Source organism: Balaenoptera borealis, assembly GCF_965194805.1.
Source record: "Balaenoptera borealis genome assembly, chromosome: 6".
In the NCBI taxonomy this organism is placed as follows: Eukaryota; Metazoa; Chordata; class Mammalia; order Artiodactyla; family Balaenopteridae; genus Balaenoptera; species Balaenoptera borealis.
In genome coordinates this window covers 22,218,966-22,232,339 of record NC_138863.1, presented here as the reverse complement: position 1 = coordinate 22,232,339, position 13,374 = coordinate 22,218,966, and the positions used below count along the sequence as shown (strand labels likewise).

Here is a 13,374-nt window from a genome sequence, read left to right as displayed (position 1 = left end):
TTAGCAAAATGACCTTAAATATTAAATGGGCCTAAAAAAACAAGTATTCTATATGTTTCAAATCAAATGCCCCACTTCCAATAAAAAAAATATTTCCCATAGTTCCTTAGAGGTACAAATTCTACACCTCTAGCGCAAGTTAACATAACACTTAGCGACTTTTGCACTATATTCAAGTCAGTTCCAAATGAGCTCAGGAAAATCTGTCAAGATACAAATTTGATTTTTTTTAAACGATCCCATGAATATTGGGGCAGATGAACTGCCAGAACCACACACATTCCTGACCTTCAAAATGAAGTATCCACAAAAAAATACATGTAAACCTTCTCAAAAATGTCCTCAATCTAATTCTACATGGCAATCACAAAAACATATTAACCTAAAGAAGCCTGTAAAATAATATAAACACAACTGTGGAATGGAAGAGTCCCATGGAAGAGTCACAGAGACAATTAGTGACAATTTAGAAGCTAAAAGCAGAATCTCTTTTCAGGTTGCTAGCCAGTGGTATTTTTCTTTCATGTCACCTCTTCATATTATCAAAGGTGTCTTCTGTTAACATTTTACCCCTATACTTCCCTGAAATGTATAGCTGATTTGCAAATTGCTTGCTTTTTATACCCGATCTGCTTTTTCCTCCCTAGTACTTAAAAGTTTGTCATATTTTCTCCTTCTACTTTATGTAAATTTAATGTCATGCACATAAATAAAATTATGATAATTAGATAGGGTCCACAGTAACTGCATAAGCTTGAACCAATATAAAGTTTCCAGGAAACAAATTAACTTCTGCTTCTGATTTCTTTAAATTACTTTCTTCTCAAACAGAATATTTTCTGAGTAATAAGCACTCACTTTTAGGCTTCTCACAACTTAAAAGAATAATTGAGATTCTCTTAAAACCACAAGGGGGGAAAAAACCATCTAAGAAAAAAGTATTTACCAAGGCTTATAAAAAATTTTAAACAGACTCGGTGTTTTCAAATAAAACCTTAAAGGCTGAAAATAAGGGAACATGAGTGTCACATTGAATTTTCTTATTGCTAACCTTTCATTCAAAGGAAATATTCTTCATACATGCATATGGCAGTAGTATAAGTTAACTTTCCAAAAACAAATACACACACACACAAATAAAACTCTTTTTCCTTATAAAGGTTAGCTCTTTTAAAATACTATTAAGAATAAATATTTTTATAAAAATAGTACAGGACATTACAATTAAGTACAATAATGATGACTTACCCAAACAGTTAAGCTTTTCCACATAAATGAACTAACCAGGTACCTAAAATTTCTCCTTTTAGCAACTAGGTGTTGTTAAAAAAAAAAAAAAAAGTTTAGTCGTCTGGAACGGAGCTCTAAAGTTTATTAAACATTTTCTGGGTGTCTTAGTTATTTACTGAATAAAATAATTTCACAGATGACTTGGACAACCTAGCCATCGTGACAGTAAGTTATTGGTATTACAAAGATGGTGGGTGACAAAGGGAAAAATGGAGACTGACTCCAAGAGGTGCTCTAGAAATTGAAATCTTGAAAATATCACAGATGCCAGTTTGCTTTTGAGTCCTTTGTTATTGTCTGAGGAAGCCAGTATGGAGGATAAGTAATAACATGATTTTACACACAATATAACATGACTACCTTAAGGTATAATGAATGGTTACTAAGTCAAACCCTAAAGGAGATGCCTCACAGGGGATTTTCTCTCTACCTAAAAGATCCTCATCACCTTTGTTATGTTAGGCATACCATCCCTTGTAAGTTGCCTTCAAAATATTATCTATTATGTCTGCACCTTAAATACATCATGGCATGTCAACTTCAAGTCATTCTTCTATTTCTAATACATTCACTGCTATGGCAATGAATTATGAGTAATCATTACCATTTGAAGAATCTGTGCTAGAGAACTTTGGGGCGGTTTATTCCAGCATCAACAAATTCTCAAGCAAAGGTGAAAAAACAGAATAACAAACCAAATTTTTCTCTCTGTATAATGAAATGTCAAATACTAAGATTCTTCTTATTAAATCAGAAGAATAAACAATGAGTGTTTATCTTAGTTTCTATGTAGGCATAACATTTCCTCGTAAAATCTCTTGTTTATAACATCATGTTCTCAAAATCACTTTAGCCATAGATGACATAGATATTCAAGTACAAACATGGGGGCGTGAAGAGAGCACAGTGAATCTCAACTTTTGTTCTGGTTGAATAAGGATACTCACAACATCCCAGACACAGTATTAATAAATATACTGCTTGAAATTCCATAGTGTAAGAAAATAAATGTATAAATAAAGAATTCAAAAATAATCCTGTCTAAGGTATGCATTCAAATGTCACTGAATGTCCAAAAACTAGCTGGCTGGCCTATAAGCCCATGATCCTGAGGAGAAAAGGATCTGAGAACTGAGAACATAAACATTATCTGCTGATGATATAGTAACTGTCTACATTCAGGCAGCCTTGTATTTAGGCAGTCTGGATATTTAATAAGAGCCTTCTACTGCCAAGTATGGACCGTTTCAAGATAAATAAGGTTAACAGATGCTTTACATTAACCCAAAAGTCCCACTTCTAGGAACTTATCCTAAGGATATACCTGCTCACATGTGAAACAAAGATTGCTCACTGCAGCACAGTTTATAAAAGCAAAACAATGGAAACACAGGCATCCATCAGTAAGGGACCAGTAGAATAATAAAAATTCATGGAACGCTATGCTACAACAGAATGTACAGAAAGTGTGTACTAATATGGAAAGCATTTACTTATATTTGTGTAAAGAAATTCACAAAAGATACACAAGAAAGCAAGAAAGGGCTTGTTCAGCAAGAGGGTGGCTGAGGACAGAAATGGGAGTGAGCCTTTCCACTGTAAGTACTTTTATTCTTATTTTTGAAGCATGAAGTTATTACCCACATTTTGAAATTACATTTTAAATGGGGAATAAACTCCACATAACCACAAAGTCAAATTGAGGAGTCATATAATAAACAGAAAGCTAAAAACATATAAATGCAAACAAAACAATGTCACCATAGAGGAAAAACCAACTCTGGGAATTCTGAAAAAGACTGATTCAGAAGGCAGGCTATAAGCTAGATTTTGAAGGTTAGATACAAAGGATCATTAGGGAAAAGGGAAAGATGCGGAGGAAAGGATATAAGAGGCAGAAAAAAGAACATGTGCCAAGTATTGGTAGCATTAAAGTTCAGTGTCAGAAGAAGAGGGTTCAGATCATGGCTAAGTGGGAAAATCACTCAGTTATTCAACAAATATCAATCTATTACATACCAGGCAATGTTCTAGACACTGAAGACAGAACACTGAACAAACAACTCTTGCTCTCATTCTAAAGAGAAAGACAGGAAACAAAGAGATCTACAATAATGATGCCAAGAAATAATAATAGGAAGAAAAACAAAACAAGCTAAGCATATGGCAGAGACTGCTATTTTAGGTAAGTTCAGAAAAGTCTCTCTGAAGAGGTGGCATCTGAGCAGAGGTCTGTATAGGCCATAAGGAGGACTGTGGATTTTATTTTAAGTGAGCCGGGAAGTTATTGGTAGGGCAGCGCAGAAAAGACAAGTTATGACTTTGGTCAGATGACTCTGGCTGTTATACAGAGCACTGAGTGCACTAAGTACAGAGGAAAAGCTGAGAAGGTAGTTCAGTGATGTGGATGAAAACTGACAACACCCACACTGCCACCAACAATGTCCACGTTCTAATCCCCAGGGACGTGTGACTATGTTACCTTACACAACAAAAGGAACTCTGCAACGTGATTAAGTGTACAGACCTGGAGGTGGGGAAGATTATCCTGCACTGTCCTAGTGGCTCCCATCTAATCACATGAGTCCTTAAAAGCAGTGAACTCTTCCTGGCTGGGGCAGAAGGATGGAATGCCAGGACTCCACCTGCTGCTGCCCGCTCTGAATCCAGAGGAAGAGGTCCACGCACCAAGGAATGTGACAGTCTCTAGAACCTGAGAAGGGCCCTCAGCTATAAGCCAGCAAGAAAACAGGATCTCAGTCCTACAACCAGAAGGAAGTACACAGTTCCTGCCAACAACCCAAGTAAGCAAGGAAACGGGTTCTCTCCTAGTGTCTCCAGAAAGTAGCATAGCCAACGAACTGATTTTAGTGTGGTGAGACTCATACCAGACTTCTGGCCTACAAAACTGTAAGAAAATAAATTTGCCTTGTTTTAACTCACTAAATTTGTGGAAAGTTGTTATGACAGCAATAGGAAGCTATTTCAAGTGGTCAGGACAAGAAAATACAGGTAGCTTCCACTAGGGTGATAGCTATGGCCAACAAAGATGCCCAGAGGTAGGTCTGGGGCAAGATATTAAAGAATTTTATTAATGACGTGACCAAGTTCAAAGATCATTCTATAAAGCCATCACTGTAGCAAGGGAAGCTAACTAGCCCAACAGAAGAGTAGAACTACCGTGGGGCTCTCTGCCCTCAGCGCATCCACCAGGCACGCGCAGTGCAACAGTGCACACTTAGGATCTGGGGGAAACATGGAAAATGTGGACATTGCATGTCTACAAGATGTTTCAGGGGAAAATAACAACTACAATAACAACAACAAAATCTACCTTAGACAGCAAAAAACCTCATTTGTTCTGGCTACCTGCAAAGTTATCAGGTCTGTATTCATGACTCAGCTGCAGTAACTCTTTCCTTTTCCCTGCTCCTCGTTCCATGTTATAGTACAGCTGACCCTTGAACAACACAGATTTGAACTGTGCGGGTCTGCTTAGACACACACTTTTTTCAATAAATATATCGGAAAGTTTTTGGAAGATTTGCAACAATTTGAAAAAACTTGCAGACAATCCAGGTAGCACAGAACTATCAAAAAAATTAAGAAAAGTTAGTTATGTCATGAATGCATAAAATATACGTAGATAATAGTTTATCCTTACAAAGACATAAGGTGATATTTAATATAAAATTAATAACGTGTTAGTCTTCTTACTGTTTTATACCTTGGCTCTCACAGAATTACGTTACCATACAAGATGCCTCTCTGTACAGCATGCCTCTCTCTTGTAATTGGAGAAACTGCCCATCAGCCTATCATCACAGGTAAGTGGTTTTTAAAAAAACGTAACGATGTTTCCAATACTGTAATATGAATATGACTGTAATACTTAGGCCATAAAATTTTATGATTCATTTATAGTATATAGCTAGGCTACAGTGATGCAACTCTATCAATTACACTAGTCTACCATAAAGCAATCATATTGCTGCTTCTTATCAATGCATCAATCATTATACCTGTAAATAAATATGACTTTCTCTTTCACAATAGCTTTTCATTTTTGATGTCTAGTGTTAGTAATACATATACCGACTACAGTGTTTTGTATCATATAAGACAACATTGATGCATGTACTGACAGATAATTCATCTTATGAACAGATGACGTAAACTTATGCTATCTAAATGCAGTACAGGGCTTCCCTGGTGGCGCAGTGGTTGGGAATCCGCCTGCCAATGCACGGGACACGGGTTTGTGCCCCGGTCCGGAAAGATCCCACATGCCGCAGAGCAACTGGGCCCGTGAGCCACAGCTACCGAGCCTGCGCGTCTGGAGCCTGTGCTCCACAACGGGAGAGGCCGCGACAGTGAGAGGCCCGCGCACCGTGATGAAGAGTGGCCCCCGCTCGCCACAACTGGATAAAGCCCTTGCACAGAAACGAAGACCCAACACAGCCCTAATTAATTAATTAATTAATTAATTAATTAATTAATGCAGTACAGTACCATAAATGTATTTTCTCTTCCTTATGATTTTCTTAATATTTTTCTCTAGCTTCCTTTACTGTAAGAATACAGTATATAATACATATAATATACAAAATATGTGTTAATCGACTTTGTTTTATCAATAATGCTTCCAGTCAACAGTAGGTTATTAGTAGTTAACTTTTTTAAGAGTCAAAAGTTACACGAAGATTTCAACTATGTGGAGGTCAGCACTCCTGATCCCTGCCTTGTTCAAAGGCCAACTGTAGCTTTAACTTTAGAGCCACCTCAAATCCTTTTTTGAAGTAGGTGGATACAAAGCATAAACAAGACAGCAGGATTGCAGCATTTGGTTTTCAAGTAGGCACAGATTATTCATTCTTGGTTGCAAACAAAAAAATTAGGATAGAAAATGAAATGAATACTATTTATAAAAGGATAAATATACTGATAAATCCTTTGATTTTTCTTCAAGTATTTGTTTGATTATTAAAATCAAGCTGAGATGGGGACATGCATTCAACTTATAATAAATTTGTAAAAGAGAACATTATTGTTAAATAGGCATTTTAAAAAACAATAGAAATCAATTAACTTTTCTTAAATGTACTATATCAGAATCTGCCAATGAATGACAGTATAGTATTTGATAAGTTCAAGAGAATCAAAATGAGTAATTCTAATTCTGGCAAGACAATTGCTAAGTAAAATGACAATCTGACAAAACTTGTATTGAAGCAATCTTGAACATATCAATGGAGAAAATTCACCAAGATGGCATCATGGCACCATTTTTTCCTGTCTTAAGATTCCACTGGGCTTTTTTCCACAGCCTACGCCAAGCACAGATAAACTATAGCCTGTAGGCCCGACACCTAATTTCATGTGTAAAGTTTTATTGGTTTACATATTATCTATGACTACTTTTGCACTAAATCAGAGTTGAATAGTTAAGACTATATTCCTAAAAAGCCGAAAATATTTACTCTAATTGCCCCTTTAAGAAAGATTTGCCAAACCATGGCCTAGACTCTAGGTCCTAGAGATCCTCACTAATAAAGATAAATGATTCTTACGACTGAGTGAAAAATTCTCTACCAATGAAAGCAGATGCTTAACTGCTGGTCTGAAAATAATTCCCAGTAAGCAAAATGTAGAAACTAAAGCAGTCTACATGTATGTATTAGCCAGAAAAATGAACAAAAAATATTTATTATTATGCTAGCTACTTATATCTATGAAGCATTAATAACATTATAATGTTAGGATTATTATACCTTATATATTATATAATACACACACAAACACATATATATAAATAAAACAAAGAGGACAAAAAATATAGTCTGCTTTTTAAAATCATGCTTTGCAAAAATCAGACTAAAACGTAACCAGAGCCAACTCCAAAAATTCAAGTTGTTCAAAGGATACGAAATGCCTAGAAAGTAGTCATGTGGCAGGTTCTCCCCTTACTGGCATCAGGCGTAGAGATCCTACATTCATCATTTATTGGAAGATAAAGCAAGAAAAAAAAAAGCGTTGGAAGAAACTCACTTTTGTGCTTTTCCCTTTCTCCACAGAAAAATACAGAAATCCCTGGACTCAATGCCTACTCCATGTTCTTCCCAGACACTTTATGTTGCTCACCAGCTTCATGTTCAGGGTCTCAAGGGGCTCTTTCCAGACCTCCCAAAGTTCCTTATCCATGCAAAGGACCCAAGGGTTTCCCCGTAAATTTACTGAAAGATCATAAAAGCTATGCTAATTTAGTAGTAATCTCTCCCATATTGTATTTTCATAACACTTGCATGGATTCACAGACCAAAGTCTATAAAGCTATGATGCTAACTGCTCCCCTCTACGTGCAGCACTTGCGTCAATTTCAAAGATTAACCACTGCAAGCACGTACACCACATGCTCGGCAAACTAGCCAGGTTCCGGAAAATGAACACTGCCGCATCCCAGGTGTAGAGGCAACAAAGGTAACTCAGTGAATAGGCTAGTAAAAGGAATGGGCTGACTGTGGGCCCCAGAGAAGCCCCTTTATGGTGAACCACAGGAGCCATTTCTGACAATCAAATTTTCAGGTCACTGGAGAAATGTACAGACCACGTCTTGCAACCTCCCAGATCCCGGCAGTACCCACTAGGAGTGTCAACAATACAGAAGCTCATCCCCTCTCACACTGCCCCTGAGCTCTGAAGTTAGGTAATAAAGATGTGTTGCCAGCAGTAACTTGGCAGTTGTCTGTCTATATCCATAAAGCATGAGAAGAATGGGTAAACAAAATGGTGAAAACTGAAAAAAAAACATTATGGAATAGACGAAAATAAAAGCGCTTGGCAAAGCTGAAGCTGAAATACGGAAATACTGGTTTTCTCCTGCAAGATCACGCTCCTCAGGACCAGGGGCCACTGCTCTGAGGTAGGGATACAGTCCTTATGAATTTTTGCTTCTCTGGTTCACAGGGAGTATCACATCTGGTTAGGTTAATTAGCCTAGTAATCTTATATCATTTTCCACAAACTCCAAAGAAACTGTTTTATACTGGGTCTCATTCTGAAGTTGTATTTTCGAGTAAGCATCCTACCTTAATTGAAGCAATATGGAGCAAAGTCTCTCCTCGATGATTTCTTTTCATAGCCATAAGACTACTGGGCGAGAGCTTCATTGCTGAGGGACTACACATCATTCGTCTGTAACTTGGACTATTCAGTGTAGAAGGGGGCGTACCTGGTGAGAGGTTAATGGATTCATCTAATATATTACTGCTTTTCCTCCTCAGTGTGTCACCAACTGTAAGTTCCTTTGAAGGTGGTGAAGAACATCCAGGCAATGGCACGTTTTTTGAGAGCACTGTTTGCTTAACTGAATTTCCACTGGTGCTCGGACTGCTGCTTCTACATCTCTTAGAAACAGGACTGGAACGTCTGTTGCGACGCCCATGTTTCCCAATATGACCTGATGGCAAGGATTTCTTAGATGTAAGATCGTTTTCACAGAGAGTCTTCTCAGGAGTCACTTCTTCATTCCTGCTCTCAATTTCTGGAGACTCTATTTGCTCAGCCAATGGTAAAGAGACTTCAGTTAAGCTTCTAAAACATTCAGATTCTGTTACGGAGCCACTTGCTAGTAAGTCTGTTTTACCATTTATCTGCGGACTAGCAATAACAAATGGTTGGCTACAGAAGGATACTAGCTTTTCCTTAAATTCCTCTTTGGAGTCAAGTTTACCATCTTCTTTTTCTGCCTCTAAATTCCATTTTTGGTTGATTTCAGCCAAAGTTTTCTTTTTCTGTTTTTTTCCAGATTTTGTGGAAGCCTTCTTAGCCCTCTCAGAAACATCCACTGGAGGGCTTGTAGAGACAAATTCGTACATGGAGGCCTGCTGAGCATTTTCATCACTTATCACAGGAGGCTGAGTTTGCACTGAAACTTTACTCACAACATACCTGACCTTCTTACTTCGAGGACTAAACCACATTTTTATTGAATTCTTCTTATATTCTGCATCACTAAATAAACTTTTCCTAGATGTTTCTTCTTTCAAATCTGATAGGAAAAAGGAAAAGAAATCTGTTACACGACTTAATCTCTACGACTTAATCTCTCCCATCTTGAGCTCCCAAAGAATTTTGTTGATAGTTCTCCTAAGGTGTATCACCTTTTATTTGTGTACTTCTTCCTTCCCTCCTAGATTTTGAACTCCTTGAAAGCAGATATCCTCATTCAACAAATATTTACAGAATCCTACTTTATTTCAGACAATGTTCTAGTGGCTGGAGATACAGCAGGGAACGAAACATGGGAAAGACAAAATATACAAATAAATATTTGTATATTTATTCCACTGGGAAAGACAAAATATACAAATAAATAAGTAGAACATACAGTCTGCTGTATGGTAGTGATAAGAGCCATGGAGAAAAGCTATACTAAATAAATAAACAGACTGATAAGCAGGTATGAGATTTAATAAGCAGTAGTCAAAAAAAAATTAACACTTATTAACTGATGCTTAATTTAAAAAAAAGACTTGAAAATCAATCAATATAATTCACTGTATCAACAAACTAAAAGAAAACCATGTGACTTTTTTCAACAGATATAGAAAAAAAAAAATCTGGCAAAATCCGACATCCATTCATTATTTTTGAAAAGGTTCAGCATTAGGGATAAAAGGAAACTTCTTCAACCTGATAAAGGACATCTACAAAACTACACACCGCTAGTACCATCCTTAATGAAGAAAGACTGGAACTACTGTTTTGTTCCTATTATCTTGTTCTTGTCATCAAGAACAAGGTGAAGATGTCTGCTCTCACCATCCCTATTCAACGTCATACTGAAAGTCCTGGATAGCACACCAAGGTAAGAAAAAGATAATAAAAGATAATACACAGATTGTAAAGGAAGATCTAAAACTGTATCTATTCACAGCTGACTTGATTGGCTATATAGAATATCCCAGAGAATCTTTTAAAAAAAATTAATAAAACAGGTGACTGTAACAAGGTCATAGAATGCAAGGTCAATGTACCAAGTTCAACTGCAACTGTATTTCTGTATACTAACAATGAACATGTAAACTGAAATTTTTTAAAAATCTGGTACTGATTGTAATAGTACCAAAAAAATACTTAAGTACAAGTCTAACAAGATATGTACAAGCTCTGCTTGCTGAAAATTAACAATATTTATGAAAGAAATCCTATACAATTGGAAAGACATACCGTGTTCATGAACTGGAATACTCATTATTGTTAAGATGTCAATTCTCCCAGACAGATTTATAGACTGTAACATAATCCCAAGGAAAATGCCAGTATGTTTTTTAAAAAAATAATAGACAAGCTAATCCTAAAATTTGCATGGAAAAGCAAAGTAACTATAATGTGGAAAAGCAAAAGACCTGGATGGCCAACACAACACTGAAGAAGAACAAAGTTGAAAGGACTATGCTACCTGATTTCAACTTACTTCAGACAAAATGAATCTAGGGAATTAAAGATAATAGTCACAACTCTTCAGGTACCATCTAATATAACCTCGAGCTATATAAACGAAAAATAGCAAGAATGAATGAACTATAACTATATACTCAAACATACTCTTGAGCAAAAGAAGCCAGATATAAAAGAGAACATAGAAACAGCTGTAACTAACCTAACGTGTTAAGTCAGAACAGTGATCATCCCTATGGGGAAAGGAGGCAGTGACTGGAAACAGGCAATGAGAGGGGCTTCTAGAGTACTGTTTATTCTTCTGGGTAAGTTCAGTTTGTGAAAATTCATCAAGTTATATACACTTACGATGTATGTATTATATACTATAAAAGAAAGTTTTTTAAAAAAAATACGTATTTATAATCAGGAATTAAAACACAAAGATTCGGTAGAATTTTAAAAAAGAAAATAACCATTGTCCCTAAGTAGACAAGGTGTGACATTTTGTGAGTGAGCACTCTTCTGCACAAACACCTGCTGCTTCAGCTAAGGTCATGAAGAAAGGCCTCTCTAAGGAGCTCACTTTTAAGTTGAGACCTAAATGACAAAAGGGAAGCAGCCACTTAAGGATCTAGGAAAGTGTTTCCCAAGCAGAAGGAAGAGTAAGTGCCAAGGTCCTAAGATGGGAACAAGTTTAGCATATTCAATGGATAGCATGCCATTGTGGCTGGAACTTGTAGAAGGAGCAGAAAATGGAGGGAAATGAAGTCAGGCAGGTAAGCAGAAGCATTCTATAAAAAGCTCAGTCTCGGGTTTTTTTGCTGGTACTCCTCATTCCACTGACCTCTGAAGTGGGAGGGATCAGGACTTTATCTGCCGTCTCTCCCTTAATAATCATATATATATATATAACATACACGCAGTTATTTATGTATACACTGGCAACTCCAAATGTATAAGTGCGGCCCAGACCTCTCCCCTGGACTCCAGGCTCCACTATTCAACTGCCTATTTAACGACTCTACCTGCATGTCTACTCCTAGTAAGTATCTCACACCAAGCATGACCAAAACTGGGCTCCTGGTCCACATCCTCCCAAACTTGCTCCTCCTACAATTTTCCCATCTCAGTAAATGGCATATCCATCGGTCCAGATGCCTTAGGACAAAACCCTTAAGAGTCAAACTTGTCTCTGTTCTCTCTCTCACATCCCGTATGCAAATTGCAAGTTCTACCAGCTCTACCTGAAAAATACATCCAAAATCTGACTACTTTTTGCACCTCCACTCTTACCACCATGGTACCATACTGTCTCACTAGATTACTGCCCCACCCTCCTTCGTGCTCTCCCTGACGATGTCTTTGCCTCCTCCGCTCTAAGTCGATTCTCAACACAGCAGTCAGTGGTCCTTTTATAACTGGTCAGATCCTGTCATTAAAACCCACCAAAGACTGTCAATCTGACTCTTAATAAAAGCCACAATTTTAGTCTAAAAGGTCAGAAATAACCAGACCCTCCATTTCCTTCCTGATCTCACATCCTGTTCTTTCCTTCCTCACCATTCCAGCCACTGGGCCTCCCTGTTGTTCCTCAAACACACGAGGTATGCTTCTGCCTCAAAGCCTTCACATTTGCTGACCCTTTGCCTGGAGACCTCTTCCCCAAATATGTGCATGGCTCACCCTCTCACCAACTACAGGTCATTGCTCAAATGTCACATTTTTTGTGAGATCATCCCTGACACTCTGTTTAAATTTACAAATTCTCACCTCCTACTTATTTACATCTCTTTTTGTATCTTGTCTGTCTCGTCCTATCAGAATAGAAGCTCTAGGAAGGCAGAAGTTTGTATCTCTACCCTGCCATTCCCCAGTGTCCACTCAATGTCTAACACATAGTAGATGTTCAATTAATACCTCCTGCTAAATGAATGAAATTAATGGGATCACATAATCCAGCTAAAGCAAGCTGGATCTCATTCAGACTCAATTCAGGGAGAATAATGTTTTATGCTTTAGAATGATCACTCTGGCTGCTACTGAGAAGGAACTTTAGAAGAAAAGAATGGACACAGTGACCAATTACACAGCTATCATCCACTAGAAAGATCACAGTGGCTCTGACAAGCACTGTAGCAGTAGAAATGGTAAAATACAAAACCTAAAAGGCTACTAATTAACTAAACAAATAGGCAGGGGAGAGATGATAAAATGCTTAAAGCCCAGTAGCAAGAGAGCGTATGATATATTTCAGTAACTAAAAGACAACCAGTATATTTGCCTTGCAGAGAGACCAAGGAAGAAAGTGGTTTAAAGATGAAGACTATAAAGCAATAGCCAGACCGTGCAGGTTCTTGCTGGCAATGTTAAAGACTTCGATCCTATGCTAAGAGCAATATAAAACCAATAAATTGCTTTATATGAATCAGGTGGCATGACTACACCTGTGTTTTTAAAAGATCCCGCTTGGCTTGAGTGTGGGAGAATAGGTCGGAAGAAGGCAAGAGTGGATGCAAGAATAATCATTAAGAGGCCGAAATAGGAGTCTAAGTAGAAGATGACAGCCTGGGGAGGTGATAGTAGAAAAAGAAAGAAGTAGAATTATTTGAAAAATATTTAGGAGATAAGATTTACAGGATTTGG

The 13,374-nt window shown here is 37.4% G+C and overlaps 1 protein-coding gene across 1 annotated transcript in view; it reads right to left on the bottom strand.

The window, feature by feature from the left end:
- The window catches only part of BARD1 (BRCA1 associated RING domain 1), an 81,594-nt gene that overhangs the window by 42,556 nt on the left and 25,664 nt on the right, over window positions 1–13,374 (bottom strand). Inside the window, exon 4 of the mRNA XM_082395856.1 lies at window positions 8,376–9,337. Within this exon, the coding sequence (XP_082251982.1) occupies window positions 8,376–9,337 (962 nt within the window). The remainder of the gene's footprint in view (window positions 1–8,375; window positions 9,338–13,374) is intronic.